This window comes from Bos indicus, chromosome 24, assembly GCF_029378745.1.
Source record: "Bos indicus isolate NIAB-ARS_2022 breed Sahiwal x Tharparkar chromosome 24, NIAB-ARS_B.indTharparkar_mat_pri_1.0, whole genome shotgun sequence".
Taxonomy (NCBI): Eukaryota; Metazoa; Chordata; class Mammalia; order Artiodactyla; family Bovidae; genus Bos; species Bos indicus.
The window spans coordinates 20,203,668-20,224,811 of NC_091783.1; the positions used below are offsets into that span (position 1 = coordinate 20,203,668).

The window sequence follows — 21,144 nt, forward strand, 5'->3', positions numbered from 1 at the left end:
ACCACAAATATTATATATTAATGCATATATATGGAATCTAGAAAGATAGTGCTGATGAACATATTTACAGGGCAACAATGGAGCCGCAGACACAGAGAACAGACTTATGAACATGGGCGGGCGGGGGGGAAGGAGAGGGTGGGATGAATGGATAGACTAACATGGAAACATATACCCTGCCATATGTAAAATACATAACCAATGGGAAATTGCTGTATGACTCAGGAACTCCAACCAGGGCTCTGTAACAACCTAGAGTGGTGGGATGGGGTCAGAGGGACATTAAAGAGGGAGGGGACACATGTATGCCTATGGCTGACTCATGATGATGTGTGGCAGAGGCCAACACAATATTCTGAAGCAAATTTTCCTTCAATTAAAAATAAGTAAGTTTGACAAAGAATTAATCTCCAAAATATACAAGCAGCTCAATATGAAAATGAACGCCTAATCAAAAAGTGGGCAAAAGACTTAAACAGACCTTTCTCCAAAGAAGACATACAGGTGGCTAATAAACACATGAAAAGATGCGCAACACTCATTATTAGAGAAATGCAAATCAAAACCACAATGAGGTACCATCTCACGCAGGTCAGAATGGCCAGCATCAAAAAGTTTACAAACAATAAATGCTGGGGAGGGTGTAGAGAAAAGGGAACCCTCTTACACTGTTTGTGGGAAAGCAAACTAGTCCAGCCACTATGGAGAACAGTGTGGAGATTCCTTAAAAAACTGGGGATAGAACTGCCATACGACCCAGCAATCCCACTGCTGGGCATACACACAGAGGAAACCAGAATTGGAAGAGACACATGTACCCTAATGTTCACTGTAGCACTATTTACAATAGCTAGGACATGGAAGCAACCTAGATGGCCATCGGCAGATGAATGGGTAAAGAAGTTGTGATACATATACACAATGGAATATTACTCAGCTATAAAAAGGAACACATTTGAGTCAGTTCTACTGAACCTGGAGCCTATTATGCAGAGTGAAGTAAGTCAGAAAGAGAAAGACATATATTGTATATTAACACACATACATGTAACTTAGAAAGACAAAATCAACGATCCTACAAGCAGGGCAGCAAAGGAGACACAGATGTAAAAACAGACTTTTGGATCCTGTGGGAGAAGGCGAGGGTGGGATGATTTGAGAGAACAGCACTGAAACATGTACATTACCATATGTAAAACAGATGACTGGTTTGAGTTCAGAACATGAAGCGGGCACCCAAAGCTGGTGCTCTGGGACAACCCAGAGGGATGGGGTGGGGGAGGGAGGTGGGTGGGGGCTCAGGATGGGGGGACATAGGCATACCTGTGGCCGATTGATGTTGACGTATGGTGAAAACCATCACAATATTGTAAAGTAACTATCGTCCAATTAAAATAAATTAATTTAAAAACAAACAGAAAGTAAGTTTGGAAAAAAAGAAAAAAGTGGCATGTGGCCATCGATTGCTGAAACTCCTGGGTCAAGGGTAGATGAGAAATGGTATTTACATTGTCTCAGGTAATGCCCTTCCTGACTCACACACAAGATACTTATAAGTTACACAGGAAAGGAAGTGACTTTACAGTGGAGAAACCCAGCAGACATCATCTTAACCTGGTGATCAAAGTTAATATCACCTGGAATGAAATAGCTATCATGGGCCTCCCTGTATGATTACTGAGAATGATACAACATCATTAAATTCTTGCTGAAAACGCAGACCTGAATTTGGTCACACGAAAGCAAACCGGTGCAAATTGGGGACATCCTACAGAATAAGTAGTTGGTACTCATCTAAAGAGACATGACAACCAAAGGCAACTTATGAGCACAGACTGGATCCTGCCGAGATTTTATTTTTGTTTTGTCAGAAAGATATTTGAGGAAAGGAAACTTTAAAAAATTTTAAAAAAAAGGAAAATTGGCAAAATTTAAATCTGTCCTGCAGATTAGAAAATAGCGTTCTATTTATGTTACTTTCTTGATTTCAATCATTGTCCTGTGGGTATGGAAGAGAATGTCCTTGTTTTTAAGAAATACATGCTGAATTATTAGGGGAAGGGAGAGTAGGCGGTCTGTAATTTACTCTCCAATATTTCAGAAGAAAAGTAATAATACATGTGTGAGGTATATGCATTATATATGTGTGAGATAGAGTGAATCTGAGTTAAAATGTTAACCCTGGGGAATATGGGTGAAGGGTGTTCATGTAAAGGGATTCTTTGTATTATTTCTAAAACTTTTCTGTAGGTCTGACTTCAAAATAAAATGTTTGAAAAAAAATGTGGCCAGTTTGACCATCAGCTGGGTCAGCCTGAGAGCTGTCAGCCATCTAGACTGGGTGCTGTAGGGACCACCCTGCCCCCGCTTCCCTTTCCACTTACCCTTGCTTCCCTGGGAATCTGAGAGGACAGACCCTCCAACGTGGACATGAGCAGCGCGTGTCATGGGCGATGAGATGGGGCCACCGTGGTTTCTGCTACCCCATCCTGGCTCCAGGGGGTGCCTATTCCCATCCCCATCCTCAGGAACAGCCTGATTAGCAAAGCAAGAAACACAACATCTTTAGTTCTGAAGAGAGAAGGGACAGATTTGAAAACCCTAGAGGTGGAGAGTGGAGACGGGAGGGGAGAAGGAAGGGCTGTGGGCAGCCTGCAGGCCCCCCTGATGGAGGTGCGTGGACCACAGCTCCAGGGTCCTCGCTCTGGAACCATTCTTGACTCTGTCTGCTCTGGACTGTCCTCAAGGCAAGGGTCCGATTCTGCACAAGGGTATGAGGTGGTGATGAGAGCACAGTCCTGACTCTGGGGAAGGCAGCCCAGGCTGTGGAGAGAGATGGAGGTAAACAGCATTCTGAAACGGGCAGGTGTGCAGTGGGCTGCTGTCCTGAAGGCCGAGAAGAGGGTTGGGGGCACTGCCTGGGGTGGTGATGGGCTGCGGGTAAGCGCCGGGTAGGAAGCGGGCCGGTGTAGCTTTGCCTGGTTGTCATGGAAGCCCCAGGTCTCCATGCTTCAGAGGGCCCATTGCCCCTTACCAGCCACTAGATAAATGATAAAAAGACCTGATGTTTAGGAAGTGCTTCACAGTTGTTCACCCAGCAGATGCCCGAGCATCCTTTTGCTGTATCCCCAGGTCATCTGTGAGCCGGCTGTGCAGGTGTGTGCTGTCTACATCTAGCAAGCCAGGCAGAGTTTGCTGGTGAAGGAAACTGCACGTGTCACACAGTTATAGCTGCAGAGCCGAGACCTGAACCCCAGCCTCCGGCCGAGCCCTAGGTAAACCGGAAGCTGTTGCTGCATATTGGAATCTCAGCTGGTCTCTCTCCACTGGGCCCTGCTGCTCTCCAAGCTTAACCACCAGAACTAGCCTGCAAGGCTGTCCATGAGCTCCCTTACCTTGGGGTCCCTGTCTCCATGCCTTTGACACTCTTCCTCAGTCCAGGGCATCTTCCTTTCTTCCTTCCAGCCCTTGCCCAGCAATGAAATCTTATATTCTGGGAAATGCTGATGGAAGTCCCCTTCCCAGGGGCTGCCGTTCAGGCCTCTGGGCCTGCACTGACCTCTGGGTGTGTTAACTGCAGCTTGACATAGTTCCTGGGTGCTGCCGGGACCACGCCATTGGACTTTGTCTGGTACCTAGTGGACAGTCCGAAGATGCTTCTGAGTTTCCTGAAGACCTGTGATTCCCAAATTCTTTGGATTCCAGGGTCCTTTGAGAATCTGATGAAAGCTGTGAATCCTCTGGCCCAGTTAGGCATCCAGGTGAGGAGGGGGGTGAGGCAGGTGATGAGAGGACTGTGGGCAGGGGAGCTCTCTAGCTAGACTGATGCTTCTGGAAGGGATTTCACATCATAGGGAGGGAGCTTTCATGTCTTGTAGAACCTCATCCTAACACCTCTCCTTGGACAGGATGGAACAGAAGGTGACTGGATTTCTGGCTGAACCCCTTGGGGAGGATCTTGGGGAGGCGCCCGCAGCCAGGTCTTCCCCTGCTGCGGCTGCACACGGCTGGGGAAGAGGCCAGCAAAGAGTTCAGCGTGGGGGTCACGCTCCCAAGTCCCTTCTCAGACTCACTGCTACTCAACATTTTTTCCCCCTCTGAGTCAGTAAATCTTCTATTATTCTCCAAGTTGATATAGTAAGCTGTGTCATTTTGAGAAGAAATACATAATGGTATATTAGAGGAAGCATGGATCTCCTCATTCATGCTTAGAAAAAAATTTATTACAATGTAAGAAAGTCTGAATAGCATGGATTTATTATAATGATTTAACACTTCTGCACTTGAGTTAAAAATGCCCCTCCATAAATAACTGTCCCTGGAAAACATAGCAAATTTACACAGTTTACCGTTCCTCAGTGTTATATAAATCCAACAAGCTTAAATCACTTCCAGCTGGGAGGGGAACGCCACCAACCCGGGCTGGGGTTCATCCTGTCTCGACTGGCAGCCACACGAGGCGGGGAAGTGACTTCCTTTCCTCTAGTCACTCACCTCAGCACCAGACAAGCCACCGCAGAACCTGGTGGTGGAGGTGAAGTTGCTCAGTCATGTCCGACTCTGCGATCCATGGACTGTAGCCCACCAGGCTCCTCTGCCCATGGGATTCTCCAGGCAAGATTACTGGAGTGGTTGCCATTTCCTCCTTCAGGGGATCTTCCTGACCCAGGGACTGAACCCGTGTCTCTTGCATCTCCTGCATTGGCAGACAGGTTCTTTACCACTAGCCCACTTGGAAAGTGGGTAAAAAAGGGGAAGAGAAGGACAAAGTTTACAACTGCTGCGCATGTGCAGCCCCGTGGGCCTCAGGCCTCCTGGTAGCCCAGACCACGACTGTGGTCTCTGTGGCAGTGCCAGCCACGTGCCAGTCATGGTCACCAAGTGTGGACTGTGGAGGAGGGGCGGGAGAGGCCAGCGCCAACACCCTGTCCAGATCTCAGATGAGGCTCTAGCTTCGAGCCAGCCACCTCTTCGACTTCTCACAAATCCAACACAGCCCTTCCCTCCTGGGCCTCCTGGTTCCTTCTCTTCCAAGGAGCCCCCTCTCAGAGCCTTCTCGGGCTCCTCCGGACACCCTGCCTGCTCTACATTCATGGACACTTTGGCCTGATCGTCTGGCTTTCCCCTGGGCTGGTTTCCAGGACTAGGTCAGCATGCCAGGCACCAAACTTGTAAGGTAGGGATGGCATCTCCATTTTTACAAATACTACTATAAGTTATCACATGGGAGGCTTAGTGGGTATAAGTGACTTACTTAAATGTATACAGCTCACAAGCAGTGAGGCCACATGGATTCCAAGGTCACTGTAGGCTGCATTTAGACACTTGGGTGGATAGTTCAGTTCAGTCACTTGGTCGTGTCTGACTCTTTGCGACCCCATGGGCTGCAGCATGGCAGACCTCCCCGTCCATCACCAACTCCCAGAGTTCACTCAAACTCATGTCCATAGAGTCGGTGATGCCATCCAACCATCTCATCCTCTGTCGTCCCCTTCTCCTCTCGCCTTCAATCTTTCCCAGCATCAGGGTCTTTTCCAGTGAGTCAGTTCTTCGCATCAGGTGGCCAAAGTATTGGGAGTTTCAGCTTCAACATCAGTCCTTCCAATGAACATTCAGTCCATCCAATGAACATAGGCAGATAGTTCAGTTCAGTTCAGTCGCTCAGTCGTGTCCAACTCTTTCCGACCCCACGAATCACACCAGGCCTCCCTGTCCATCACCAACTCTCGGAGTTCACTCAGACTCACGTCCATCAAGTTGGTGATGCCATCCAGCCATCTCATCCTCTGGCATCCCCTTTTCCTCCTGCCCCCAATCCCTCCCAGCATCAGAGTCTTTTCCAATGAGTCAACTCTTTGCATGAGGTGGCCAAAGTACTGGAGTTTCAGCTTTAGCATCATTCCTTCCAAAGAAATCCCAGGGCTGATCTCCTTCAGAATGGACTGGTTGGGTCTCCTTGCAGTCCAAGGGACTCTCAAGAGTCTTCTCCAACACCACAGTTCAAAAGCATCAATTCTTCGGTGCTCAGCCTTCTTCACAGTCCAACTCTCACATCCATACATGACCACTGGAAAAACCATAGCCTTGACTAGACAGACCTTTGTTGACACGGATAAGCAGTACATAGAACAATACAGCACAGCTGGAGGCAGGCCGTAACAGCAGCTCTACAGGCACAGTTGGAGCGGAGAGAAGGTTTGATACTGTTGCCTGGGGGTGAGGAGTCAGGAAAACAGGGCAGCAGAGACAGCAGAGGCCGGTCTGGAAAGATCCATTGGAAAGAGAGGGGCCTGGAAGTCACACGGGCAGGAAAAAGCAGTGTGTCTTTGGGAGGTGCCCAAAGGCTGCGGGTGGCAAGGGGAGCAGAATGCAGGGAGGGAGGGGAGGTGGGAAGGGATGCGGGTGAGGTGCCGAGAACCTGGGGTGTCTCTTTTGGGGGTGTGCTCCTTGACCCGCAAGCACTGCAGGGTCCTTTGCACTTGAGGCAGGGAAGTTACAAATCTCAGATTTCTTTCAGAAAGAAAAGGCTCATCAGTGTGGGGGTGCAGTGGCGGCGTCCCAGGCCCCACTCTCCCTCGTGAAGAGTTGTGAGCAGCTTGGAACAGTGCCAAGAGGGCTGGACTTCGGAAACACAGCTCTGTTTCACGTCTTCCCTCCCTCCCATGCCCCTTCCCTATCTATGTACCTGAGAAATAAGCACTGAGAGCCTGCAGTGTGCCAGCAAGAGCTCTGGGGAGTCATTGATGAATGAGACTGACGTCCTAGTCTGGCCGTCCTGGGGCCTTAGTCTACAGGAGGAATCAGATACATAGGCAACCCAGCACAGTGCCACTGTGTACCCAGGGAGAAAGGGTGCCCAAGGGCCAAGAGAGCTCCTAAGAAGGTCAGGAAATGAACATTACAGTGCCCTCAGGCACTAAGGGAAGCTCACGGCAGTCAGAGCCCAGAAGTCAAGAAAGAGAGAGTGGGAAAAGGGGGCTGGAGGTCTCCAGACTGCAGCGAGCCAAATCACCAAGAGCCTAGAGCATTGTGCTCGAAGTCCAGGCTCTCTAAGGGCGATAGGAAACTACCTCTCACGTAAGCCAGGCTGTGATGACGGCCCTGCTAGTTTTCTGCAGGATAGTAATAACACGTTACCCTCCCTGGGCACTGATTTATTTTCTGCCAAGCACTCTCCAGACACTAGTTTATTTAACCTTCATTAAATACCTCGCCTACCTCGTGAGGTAGGTTCCATTACGATCCCCATTTAAGATAAGAGTGAAGCAGAGAGAGGTGAAGTCACACATGTAAGGATGAATCTGGGCCACTGGACAGGAAAGTCAACCAACAGACCATTGTACTAGAAAAGTGAGCAGTGGGCAGGCTGATAAGCAGAAGGACTCGGTGCTATGTGGAGACTGAGCGTAGGAGAGCAGAGACGTGAGAAATGACCCTCCCGATCCTGTTTCCAAGTCTGCACTCTATTTATTTGGAATGCTCTACTCGATGCTCTGACAACCTTGGGTAAGTCTTGTTAAAACATTTTCATTATCGGTGCCAGTGACATCACCCTCAAATTTTAGGTGTGCATAGATGTGTGTGCCCAGCCTCATTCCTTATTAAGGATTTGAGGTGACTTCCAAGAAGAACCCCATGCAATAATTTTTTCAAAGTACGAAAAAAGGCTACATCTCATAAGGACTGAATAAGACCCTCAGGGCCCAGCCCAGAGCCTGGCACACGGTAAGAGCTTCATGAGTTTCTGATGCTTTCCTGGCACACCCACTGGCCTCTACTTCACAAGCCCAAGGTTTTGTACATATTCCTCCCTTTCTGGTCCTTCTTTCCTGGCTCTTTCTGTCCCTCCCGCATCATCACGCTGCAGTGACGTTATTTTTGTTCCCCATCTCAGTTTCTTCCCATCCTTGTCTTGGTTCTCTCCTGTTACTAGCAGTCCCTGAGTTCTGCATCTCTAGGGAGCTCCTTTGATGATTCCCCATGCATCCCGCGTAAGGAAAGTTTCTTGAAACGCATATATAGGTTTATATGCATGTTTATTAAGCACAGATTCATGCATTATAATAAAGATACCCCAACAAATCAGAGGTGATCCACGCCCCACAATAACCAAGGGTATCACACCCTGACAGAGTGATTTCCAGGTCAACATAAAGAAGTAATAAAGATTACTTACTTATTAATTACAACATAAAGAAGTAATACAATTGGCCTGTGCAGCTTTTCTCTGCAGACACAGAAGGTTTCCATCCGACTTTCTGAAATCATGAAAATTGCTCAGGGATTCTTGGTAACACCTGTGGGGACCAGTCTGGGAATCGAGAGGAGGCCCCTCTAACTTGGAAAAGCACCCTGTAGCCAGTCTGAACTTTCTCTTCCATCAGCTCTTCCGGTCTCTCCTTCCTTCACAGGCTGATTTCTAAGATGAGCGGTTGTGGATGCATCGCTCTCCCCAACACCTCACAAATCGAAGCTTTCACTCAAGCCAGTTTAGAGCCTCGGAGATCAGGTGTTTGCTCGTGACTTCCCAGCACTCCTTGCCACCCAGCAACCAATGCCCCAGGACACTTCTCTTGTGGCAGTTTTATGTGATCTAATTCACATACCATATAATATACTAATTTAAAGGGTACAGTTTAGTCAGTGGCTTTTAGTATAGTCACAGTTATGCAACCATCACAATAAATTTTTAGAACGTTTTCATCACCCCAGGAGACATCCCACACTCTTTGGCAGTCACTCTCCATTACCCCCATCCCCTACCGCCCTAGGCAACCATTAATAGACTGTCCCTGTGGCTTTGCCCATCTGGACATTTCATGTAAATGAAGTCATACGATACGAGGTCTTTTTGACTGGCCTCTTTCACTTAGCTTAATGCTTTCAAGGTTCATTCATGTTGCAGGTTGCATTTCCCTCCTTTTTATTGCCGAATATTCCACATACCCATACGCTACATTTTGTTCACTCATTCATCAGCTAATAGACATTTGGGTTGTTTTTACCTTTTGGTTATTATAAATAATGCTGCTGTGAATATCCATGTAAAATTTTTTCTATAGACATATGTCTTTATCTCCAGATGTTCGAGCTGAATTTAGAAAAGGTAGAGGAACCAGAGATCAAATTGCCAACGTCTGTTGGATCATAGAAAAAACAAGAGAATTCTAGAAAAAATATCTACTTCTGCTTTATTGACTATGCCAAAGCCTTTGACTGTGTGGGTCACAACAAATTGTGGAAAATTCTTAAAGAGATGAGAATACCAGACCACCTTACCTGCCTCCTGAGAAACCTGTATGCAGGTCAAAAAGCAACAGTTAGATCCGGATATGGAACAAGACTGGTTCAAAATTGGGAAAGGAGTGCGTCAAGGCTGTATATGTCACCTGCTTATTTAACTTATATGCAGAGTACACCATATAAAATGCTGGGTTGGATGAATTCCAAGGTGAAATCAAGATATGCAGATGATACCACTCTAATGGCAGAAAGTGAAGAGAAACTAAAAAGCCTCTTGATGAAGGTGAAAGAGGAGAGTGATAAAAGCTGGTTTAAAACTCAACATTCAAAAAACGAAGATCATGGCATCTGGGCTCATCACTTCACAGCAAATAGAAGGGAAAATGCAGAAGCAGTGACAGATTTTATTTTCTTGGGCTCCAAAATCACTGTGGATGGCAAATGCAGCTATGAAATTAAAAGATGCTTACTCCTTGGAAGGAAAGTTATGACACCCTTAGCAAATTATAAAGCAGAGATATGACTTTGCTGACAAAGGTCCATATAGTCAAAGCTATGGTTTTTCCAGTAGTCATGCATGGATGTGACAGTTGGACCATAAAGAAGGCTGAGTGCCAAAGAATTGATGCTTTTGAACTGTGGTGTTGGAGAAGACTCTTTAGAGTCCCTTGGACTCCAATGAGGGCAAACCAGTCAATCCTAAAGGAAATCAACCCTGAATGTTCATTAGAAGGACTGATGCTGAAGCTGGAGCTACAATACTTTGGCTACCTGATATGAAGAGCTGACTCATTGGAAAAGACCCTGATGCCGGGAAACATTAAGGGCAGGAGGAGAAGGGGGCAACAGAGGATGAGATGGTTGGATGGCATCACCGAGTCAATGGACATGAGTCTGAGCAAGCTCCAGGAGATAGTGAAGGACAGGGAAACCTGGCATGCTGCAGTCCATGGGGCTGCAAAGGGTAGGACATGAATTTAAGAGTCAGACATGACTTTGCAACTAAACAGTGTTTTTATTTCTCTTGGGTCTACACCTAGGAGTACAACTGCTAGTCATATGGTAACTCTGTTTAGCTTTTTGAGGAACTTACAGACTGTTTTCCAAGACAGCTGTACCATTTCACATTCCCTTCAGCAAAGTATGCGGGTTCAGAGAAATTTCTTACTTTCCTGTAAGATCTTCCTCTTTGATATCACTGTTGCCACTACTGGGGTTCAGCATCTTATCACCCTCCTGTCCAGTGTTTCCATGAAGGGAGCTCCAATGGAGCAAGTTCTGACTTCTTTCTGTGTCCCGTGCTCATTGCTTTCTCCTTAATGCTCTGTTATTTATCTTTCCAGTCAGGGGCAATCTGACTTCATTTTGTGCACATTCTCAACAGAGAAAGGTTGATTTATGTGCTGCATTCAAGGTCTTTCTTTCCAACTCAGTCCCTGGCAAGCTATGTGAATCCTAGGTTGTCTGATCTGCTGTCCCAACTCTCCTCTGGGTAGGCTGTCCCACGGTCCAATCTTGGGAGGTGGAATTAGGAAGCCTGATCCTAATAGCAGCATCTCTACTCTACAGCCTTCTATCCAATCCTAGCATGGAGTGACAGGTCTCCCAGCACCTCATCTGACCTGTGCAACAGCTGCATAACAAGCCTAAAGTGCTACCTGCTTAGTCTAGAGGAAGGCTTGTATGGTACAAAGAGCACACCCACAGAAGTTGACACTCGTCTCCCAGGCCTCTTCTAGCTCCACAACTTAGCAGTTGAGGCCCAACACCTAACCTCTCCAAGATCAGTTTCCTGATCTCTAACAGGGGGCTACTGCCACCCAAGTTTTAGGATTTAATGAAGTGAGGCATCTACAGACCTTGCTCAGCACTTAGCAGGCACGCAGTACTGGTTTCCTTCCTTCCCTTTCTTATCCACGCCCCCGCTCCCCGATACAGCCTGACACCCCTGCATGGTAGATATTTCTGAACAAGTGATTCTAAAATAGTTCACGGCCTTTTGTTGAAGGATGGACCTCCAGTGCCTGGCATCCAGCAGCCTTCACAATTTGGGCCTGGCCTATTTCTCTCAGTGCATGCCCATGTGTTCTTGTCTGGAACCTCAACTACTAGCTGTGACCGCAGAGGCATTCTTTCAAAGCACATCTTGAGTGTTCTCACCAATGAACATTCAGCTTCTGCACTTTCCCACCGGCCACGTCCCTCCCTACCCTTCATCCGTCTTAGATATTCTTCCCAAGCCCAGGTTACAGTTCTTTCCTTTTTTGCCTCCTCCCACAAGTTCTAAGTAAACTCAGTCCAGCAATTTGCTATCTGAAACTATAGTGTTTACCAGTCACTGGGAGATTTACTGAGATAACTCTTGCTTATCAGTCAATTCTAAAGGAAATAGTCCTAAATATTCATTGGAAGGACTCATGTTGAAGCTGAAACTCCAATACTTTGGCCACCTGATGCAAAGAATTGACTTACTGGAAAAGATTCTGATGCTGGGAAAGATTGAATGTGGGAGGAGAAGGGGACGACAGAGGTCAGATGGTTTGATGGCATCACTGACTTGATGGACATGAGTTTGAGCAAGCTCCATGAGTTGGTGATGGATAGGGAAGCCTGGCATGCTGCAGTCCACGGGGTTGCAAAGAGTCAGACGTGGACTGAGCTCTCACTTTATTATTGTTAAAAATTTAAAGTATGAACTATGTATAAAATAGGTGACTCACGAGAACTTACTGTTCAGCACAAGGTACTCTACACAGTTGAATATATGTGTGTGTATAACTGATTCACTTAACAGTTATACAGCAGAAAGTAGAACATTGTAAAGCAACCATAGTTCAACAAAAATTAATTAAAAATGTAAAGTATGAAGCTTTGTCTCCTATCTAGTCTGTTAGTTAGCTGAGAAATAGCTACCACTAGTGAAACACTTTATATGTGTCAGGGACTATTCCTAGGCCCTTCACATACATTAAGGGCTTCCCTGGTGGCTTAGATGGTAAAGAATTTGCCTTTAATGAAGGAGACCCGGGTTCGATCCCTGGGTCAGGAAGATCCCCTGGAGAAGGAAATGACAACCCCCTCCAGTATTCTTGCCTGGAGAATCCCATGGACAAAGGAGCCTGGTGGGCTACAGTCCATGGAATCGCAAAGAGTCAGACATGACTGAGTGACTAACTCATACATTACCTCATTGAATTTTACTCTTATAACCTTCCTATGAGGCATGCATTATCATCCTTATTTTATAGGTTAAGAAATTTAGGTTTAGTGTGGTTAATAAATTGCCTCAGAGTAATCAGCTAGGAAGCAGTATAACTGAGATTTGGGTAAGATCTAATTAGTTCCATGTGCTGTGCTTAGTCGCTCAGTCGTGTCCCACTCTGTGACTCCAGGCTCCTCTGTCCATGGGGATTCTCCAGGCAAGAATACTGGAGTGGGTTGCCATGCTCTCCTCCAGGGGATCTTTCCAACCCAGGGATCGAACCCAGGTCTCCTGCATTCTTTTACCATCTGAGCCACCAGGAAAGCCCAATTAGTTCCATAACCTGTGCTGTTATTCTCTTCCTTAGTGGGGTCAACAGCATGTGACACAATGATGGACCCAGGGGAGCCACTCAACTGACCAAGACCACAATGAAGACAAGCTTGGGTTTTGGTAGGTCATGGCCAAAGTAGTTGGCTGCCCTACTGATCACATATGATATAGGTCATTCCTACTGGTTTTACATCTACCACCTCCCCCAGCCAGTTGAAGGTGGACCTCACTCTCGTTTTGCCAACTGTCTTTTTAGAAGAAGTCCTAACTAGGGCTGTAATAGCCTTTATTATTTACAGAAGACAGTGATGTCCATTATGCCACCTGGAGAGATTTAGCTTTTCCCCAGGGATTTTCTTTAATCTTCCCATGGCTTCCACCTCCATGAACAGAAAGAAGTCCTAGATGGTGGCATTCACTCCTTGAGGGTTACCAACCTAAATCCCCTGGAGAAAGGACATGCTATGTTTCTGCCTGCTTTGGCCCAAGCAGTCTACAAAAGCTCAACTTACAAGAGATGGCGGTGGAATGTTCAATCCTAGTTGAGATTCTTAAAAATGTTCATCTTGGAACATACATCAAAGCAGTGATGTCCCGCCGTGGGGGTTGGGGGGGGGTGGAGTGGGGGGATGTGCCTGCTTGGTGGCCAGACCTACCACTGGCAGGATATGAGAGCTCGCTTTTCTCTGAACTTTCTTCATCTGTAAAACCAAAGTGATGGATTTTATGGGCTCTAAGGTCCAATCTAGCCACAGACTTCTGTGAATCTGGAAGGTGATGGAATTGTGGTGAGGAGAGCAGAAAAGGACCCGGGCACATTTTCCAGGTGCTTCTTCAATTATGAGCATGCATGTGGTGGAGCTGGATATGAGTGAGCTTTGAGGCTGAAGCCTGAGAGGGTAAAAGGTTCCAGTTCTGAATGGAACAATGGAACTCTAGGGGCTCAGGAACAACCCACTTTGAATAGCAAATCTGAGAAACTTGAAGGAACCGTGTGGCTGGTTACCAACTTATGAAGTGGGCTCTCTGGCTACCAGTTTATTCTTCCTCTGAGGATCAGGCCTTGTTCCTAGACTCAAGAGTAATCTTACTTCAATCGGGTCAAACTCTACTTAGTTCATTTTCAGCTTGGGAGCCATTTGAGTGATGACTTTGCTCTCATCACTTCTGTCTCTGAGGAGCAGCTGCAAAGGCCCCTGGTTCAGAGGGAGGTGCCAAGCTGGCTAGGGAAGCCGGGACAGGATAGGGCCTTTAGCTGTCTTAGTTGAATCCATAGATGTGATCTCAAAACTCAGCACTTCAGGCATGCGAACCCTCGCCGATGTTTTCCCAGCACCTAAAGCGAACTGTTTGCTGTTTAGTCACGAAGTCACGTCTGACTCTTTGTGACTCCATGGACTGTAGCCCACCAGGCTCTTCTGTCCATGGGGTTGTCCATGCAAGACTACTGCAGTGGGTTGCCATTTTCTCCTCCAGGACTATTTTTCCTGTGTCCAAGTGCCAAGACAGTTCTTTACTGAGCAGTTTCTCAGCAGTACACAGAGACTGAATCCTCCATTCTAGTGACCACATAGCCTAGTGTTTATGTGATGGGTATGAGCTGGAGTCAGCCAGGAAACCTACAAGATGTGGGTTTCTTTCAGTTGACCATAAGCTCCTGTTGCTTTAACAAATACTAAGTGAAATGATAACCCGAGGCTCTGCTTTTGTTTTCAAGCTAAACTCCACTTATCTGATGAGGGATGTTCAAGGAGCAATTCAGTATTAAAACCACATGGGGAGAATAACCATAGAGAGAATTTATTACCATAAAACCTCATATGTGTGTGTGTGTATATATATAGATATATATAAACATTGGCCCACATTAAAAAGAACATACCCTGAGGTGGGGATAGAAGGTGAGCTGGGGGGAGTCTGTCAGAGCCCCCACCCTAATGATGGCAGACTTCGTCTGGCTCTGCTCCTTAGGCCTGGCCCCTCCCTGGAGTCTGAGACCAGGAAATCTCTTGTATGAGAGCCGAGTCAAGTGAAAGGAGTGCCCCTGGAGGAGGAGGGAGCCTCTCCCTCCCATGACATTCAGGACGCTCTAGACAAGCCCCCACCACAGAGGTCAGGTTTGTGAACACAAGCGTGCCTCCAGGAAGGGTGACCGCCAGGAAAACCTTTCCCTTGGCAGACTTGGCTTTTGAGATCACGCACCTTGGGCCCTACTTAAGGAGCATCGGTTGGCATTCGTCCTTCCCCATTTTGCCAACAATGATTGGCGTTTCTCTCCTAGAACTGTGGGAAGCAGGGTGGGGGAGTGGGAACACCAGCAGCATCCCCCGCACGTGTCCAGCCTTGCTTTGGGGAAGTGGCTGGAGGCTGGGTAAGTGCTCCCAGTCACTGTCGGGAGCGCTTACTGAGAGGAAAGGCAGATCCCTGTGTGCCAGACCCTCTCCCTAGGTAGCTTAGTCTGCAATTAGGTTACGCCTCTGGGCTTCACAAAAGCCTCGAGGCTCTAAAACAACCTTTTCATACGTGTATATATAGATCTCAAAGTGAGATACAGGTTGAAATGTTAACATATGCTTTTGAATTCATACTGAAGATGTTAGGCCAGACACAGATTCACATCCTGCTGCCCTGACGCCGAGGAAACGCCTGCAGGATCGAGAAGGGCAACTGGTGGGGGCTGCAGCACATGAAGAACAGGCTGACTGATGCTCTGCTGAAAATCCAGCTTTGCTGTTCCAGATTGCTCATTCAGGAGAGGTAAGCAAGCAGTTAAACTCCATTTTGTGGCATGTGACCCCCAAAAGCCTTTAGTTTAGAGCCTACTTATGATTCTTGTAAAGGCAAACAAGTTTCTTGAAGACATCACAGGCCTTTTCGTGGTCTTTCTGGCATCCTCTCACTCCAGAGAGCAGTGAGGACACCGGTGTCCAGGAGGGGAAAGTGTGCTTGTGGGTGATTTGAAGGATCTGGGTACACTTAAGGTGGTCACGACACACGGAGCAACAGAAAGATAGTTCAGGAACTAACTTTAACTGAGAAAGTGGCCAAGGGCTCTCAGCTTGTTTCACCACCCCTGCCCCCCACCTTTTTTTTTTTTTTGCCACACCAAAGAAAGCTCTTTTCCAAAGGCTTTTGGAATGGGATGGCACTGATTCAATTACTTTCACAGGGGTGAACTTTCAGAGAAGACTGTAATCTGCAATAATTTTCAACTGAATGACCACAGCTAGTTTTTCCTGACCTGATATTTCCCTCAGATTGAGAATATGGTATTGGCAGGCTACATTCCTTCCTCCAAAGGACAAAAAGATGCAAGTGAAGGAAGGCTGAGCAGAGGTGACAGGGACCAGTCTGAAAAGACAATGAGATCTGGATTTATCCAGACACAGAAGCTGCTCTGGAAGGCTTCTGTAGGCTGAAATAATCTAGTTTTGATAAAGACTTCAGGGAAGCCACGTGTCTCACTAATTACAAGCTGCCCTGCATGTTCTGACCTTGGCTACTAATAACAACTGAAAATCTTAGTCTCAGTTCATGTCTGGGGTTGGTGAAAGGGAAAGTGAAAAAAGCAACACCCCCTACACCAAATAGAGTCACTGAATAATACACATCTCCCCTCTGCTTCCAAGGACTGGACAGTTTTAAATCCACTGGCTCTACCAGGCTCATCATACTGCCCATCAGCTTGGGATGCTGCTAGAGCCCACTAGAGCCCTCTGCAAGCAGAGCAACCCAGCTCAAGAGCTCTGCCAAACAGGAGAGCAGAGAATGGAGGTTTCGGGTGTACTTCTTCCACAGGCTTTCTCTGGGGGGCCCAGTGGGAGAGCAGGGGGGAACATTATCTGGCAAGTGGAGGTGGTTCTGTGGGGCCATGAGACAGTGGCTTTGAGCAGAGCACATGCAAGGCCTGGTTGACCGGGACTCTGGCTCTTCACCAGGAAAGAGAGAAGGCCAGGAAGCCTATCAGCCTGCAGCCACTGATGGGAGTTCATGAGGGAGTTCATGAGGGTGAATAAGACAGACACTTGGGTCAAGGAAAGATACTGAGAGACTGCTCTAATTTACCCAAGGAAATGGCAGATGGGAGGACAAGCATTTTGGCCAGTGCCTCCGCTGGGCCAGCACTCTCTTGTTTCCAAGGGCTGGAGTGTGGGGGGTGGATTTCCAGCTCATTAAGCACTTAGGGGTATGGGGTGGGCAGCTACCAGGCTGATGACTGCAGAGGCTGACTCACGATTGGCCCTCAGTGTTGCCTGTGATGGGAAGGGCACCAACTCCAGCTTCAGAATTAACTGACTGCATTGCAAAGAGGTACGTGGTAAGAAAACAGGGTGGAGAGGTAAAACGGTCTATGTTTCGGAAACTGCTTATGTTACACAGGGGCTATGTTGAAACCAGAGGTATCTTTCAGTGGAAAGGTTTTCCTTGTGTACAAAACAGAGCCAAACTTTTCCAGCAAAATATTGAAAAGGAAATACTCTTGAATGAGTCTGAGTAAACAATGGCCTCTGCCATGCAGTAAATGTTCTTTGTTAATTTTCTAATCTCTGCTTAGCACAGAAAGGCTACTGCCCTCCACCCTCATCCACCCTTAATGTGTTACCTACTGACTGGTCTGATCAGAAACACCCTGGGTTGTTAGAATAATTTCTAAATTCGATACATAACAGGATGCTAGTGAGATAGGTCCTTGTGAAAGGAGAGACACAATTACAGTTAAATAATTTAAAATCCTAGATCGGTACATAGAGACACCCACTCATTTCTGATGGAAACTTTGTAGCATGTGCTTCAGTGTCAAATGAAAAAGATATCTTCCAGAATCTGATTCTCCTCCAGGTCTTCGGGGGTGCTGCCAGCCCTGGTCTTGTTCCAGGTTGATTTCAGAGGACTGAGTCGGCAAGTACGGTGATTCCATGACCCACCTTCTCTGGAGCGATGGGGCCGGGGTTTGGAAGCAGTCTTTGGACTCAGAGATTGAACCAAATCCAACAGAGACGTCTCATACCTGTAACACATACAACCCAGACAGAAAATGATCAAGTCGGCAGAACATTAAAATCCAAAAAGACCATAGAGATGGGCTTCCCAGGGCAAGAATCAGATCACAGATCACATCGTAGATAAGAGGGCCTTCTCTGGGAACTTTAGGGAAAGTAAACACCAGAAGGGCCTTGTTGTCTGTCTGTCTCTAAGCCCTTGTTTTCTGCTGACTACTAACCTGTGAAAAGAGACTGTGGAGTGGGCAAAGTAATCATGGTAACAGCAACGATATTAGTAGTGACATTTGCCACAGATTTCAGGCTCTGTTCTCAGTGCTTTACATGAATCTTCCTTTCATTTAACCCTCTACACAACCCTATGAGGTAGGTCCCCATTAGTTACATGAAGAAACCAAGACTCTGAGAAGTAACTCGTCTAGCAAGAGCCACTACCGGGCTGAGTCAGGACTTGAACCCAGGGCATTTGCTTCTAGCACTCACACACAGGGCACTTTTAAAGCTGCCTCTCAAAGTCTTTGCAGTCAGAGAGACTTGCTAAAATCTCTCTTTAGACCACCTTACCTGTCTCCTGAGAAACCTGTATGTGGGTCTAAAAGTAACAGTTAGAACCTTACATGGAACAACTGACTGCTTCAGAATTGGGAAAGGAGTACGACAAGGTTGTATATTGTCGCCCTGCTTATTTAACTTATATGCAGAGTGTTTCTGTTGTTCAGCTGCCAAGTTGTATCCAACTCTTCGTGTCCATAGAGTCGTGTGCAACTCTATGGACTGCAGCATGCCAGGCCTGCCTGTCCCTCACTGTTTTCTGGAGTTTGCCCAATTCATGTCCATTGAACTGATGATGCCATCCAACCATCTCATCCTCTGTTGCCCTCTTCTCCTTCTGCCTTCTATCTTTCCCACCATCTGGGTCTTGATGTGAAGAGCTGACTCGCTGGAAAGCATCTCTTGATGCTTGGGAGAGATTGAAGGCAAAAGGAGAAGGGGGAAAAAAAAAAAAAAAGGAGAAGGGGGCAGCAGAGGATGAGATGGTTTGATAGCACCACCGAATCAATGAACGTGAATTTGAGCAAACTCCAAGAGATAGTGAAGGACACGCGCTGCAGTCCTTGGGGTCACTGAGTTGGACACAACTTAGTGACTGAACAACAACAATAAATCAACATGTGAAAAGTACTCAATAAATGCTCATTCCTTCCTGATATGCTACTCCCACTTTCTGGAGAATCTTGGAAAAGGAACACTTATTTGAAACTAAAGAAATCCCTCTAAAGAAGGAGAGCTTTGGTGTCTATCATTTTTATAAAAAAGTAAACTTAGAGCAGTTTAGAAGCAGAGAAACAAATTATATGGTAGATAACACCCTCACCCATGTCTCATTGTTTTTTTCCCAGGATTGGAAGCCAAAGGCACAAAGGATCTCCCTCCACATTCATTCACACAGGGGTCAATCATTTCTATGGACAGAACATGAGGCCTAAGCAGAGCATGTGTGACCTGTATAGCTGCACAGGGCCCCACACATGGTTCAGTGCTCTGCTGTGGCTGTCTTGAAATTCTTAGTGATCTTATCCTTGACCTTGTCTATTAGAAATAAAGTCTGATGGAACACGGAAGCATGCACGTGAGAGAGGAGATATCCCGGGCACGTGTGTGTGGGTTCTGGCCCACAGCACCGTGTGTATGCCAGATTGCCGGCTCCTGCTTGTGTGCACCTTCACACCAGAGCAGCGTGGGGGTGGGGGTGCAGGGCCCAGATGAGTCACGGTGACGGTGACAGAGGGGCGGTGGCGGTGGCACTGGCGGGAGGCTGGCTGGCCTTTTTCCCAGAGCTTATTCCCAAGGTAAAAATATTAGCTCTCTGGCCTGAGCATGGAGTTAAGAACTGCCAGAGCTTAGGCAATAAACGCCAGTAAATTACAAAACAAAAGCATGCATGTGGACACTGCAACACAGCATATCAGCCACACTAGGATTCTTGAAGCATTTAGAATCTCTGGTGTTAAACGCTGTTGCATTGTTGCAAAGCAAATATCCACTGGTTGAGAAACAGAAATTAAATATAAAGATTACTGCATTTGATGGAAAAGAACATTGTTTTTATAGGAAGCTTCAAATGAACAGATAAATGAGTAGTTTTAAATTTCACTTTTCTTTGTAATTTAAAATACAGTAATAGAAAGCATAATAGGCATTCTGAATTATCTCCAAACCATCAGGTGACTTTTGGTCTCTTGCATGACCTCTACAATTTACAAGAAATGCTAGAGAAAACATCAAAATGGTATTTTACAAATTTAAATTAAATTAATGTGTATGAAGAGGTAAATCTTAAAAAAATTTTTTTTTCATAAGAAGCATCAGCTTTAGACATACTAAAATTTATATTTTGAAATAATTTATTAGAAATCTATCCAAATGGTGTCACAGTCCATAAAATATTCTTAACAGTTCCAGTGTCAGTTGCATCAGCAGAAAGATCCTTCTAAAAATTAAAAATCACCAAAATTTATATGTGATCTTTCATTTGCCAAGAGCAACTAATCTGCTTTTAATTATATCACTTAAAGTTGCTAAAAGTATAAACTTTGATGATCTAATAAATGAATTTGAAGAAATGTGAACCAGAAAAATTTTATGATCAACCAAGTTATCACATTAATAAAGTATTATTATTTATATTATATAAAATTATATCAAAATACAATTTTTTGCTAACTGTAGGTTTATGATATTATTCATATATCACCTGTTTTTTAAAATTTTTTAATTGAAGGATAATTGCTTTACAGAATTTTGTGGTTTTCTGTCACACATCAACAAGAATCATCCATAGGTATACCCATGTCCCCTCCCTCCGAACCTCCCTTCCATCTCCCACCCCACCCCACCCTTCAGCCTGTGGCAGAGCCCCTGTTTGAGTTCCCTGAGTCATACAGCAAATTACCATTGGCTATGTTTTACACATGGTATTTTAAATTTCTATGTTACTGTCTCCATACATCTCCAGCTTCCTCCCCCTCTCCTCCCACTTGTCCATAGGTCTGTTCTCTATGCCTGTTTCTCCACTGCTGCCCTGAAAATAAATTCATCAGTGCCATCTCTTCAGATTCCATATATATGTGTCAGTATACGATATTTATATTTCTCTTTCTGACTTACTTCACTCTGTATGATGGGCTCTAGTTTTGTCCACCTCATTAGAACAGATTCAAATTCATTTCTTTTTATGGCTGAGTAGTATTCCATTGTAGATATGTACCACAGCTTCTTTATCCATTCATCTGTCAATGGACATCTAGGTTGCTTCCATGTTCTAGCTATTGTAAAAAGTGCTGCAGTGAATACTGGGGTATATGT

At 46.0% G+C, this 21,144-nt stretch overlaps 1 protein-coding gene across 5 annotated transcripts in view; it reads right to left on the reverse strand.

Annotated features, from left to right (window-relative positions):
- Positions 1-8,019: 8,019 nt before the first annotated feature.
- Positions 8,020-21,144, reverse strand: part of KIAA1328 (KIAA1328 ortholog) — a 425,486-nt gene continuing 412,361 nt past the window's right edge. For all 5 annotated transcript variants that reach the window (XM_070778527.1, XM_070778530.1, XM_070778528.1 and 2 more), the window contains exon 11: positions 8,020-17,786. In XM_070778527.1, coding sequence (XP_070634628.1) covers positions 17,576-17,786 — 211 coding nt within the window. In that variant the 3' untranslated portion in view covers positions 8,020-17,575. The remainder of the gene's footprint in view (positions 17,787-21,144) is intronic.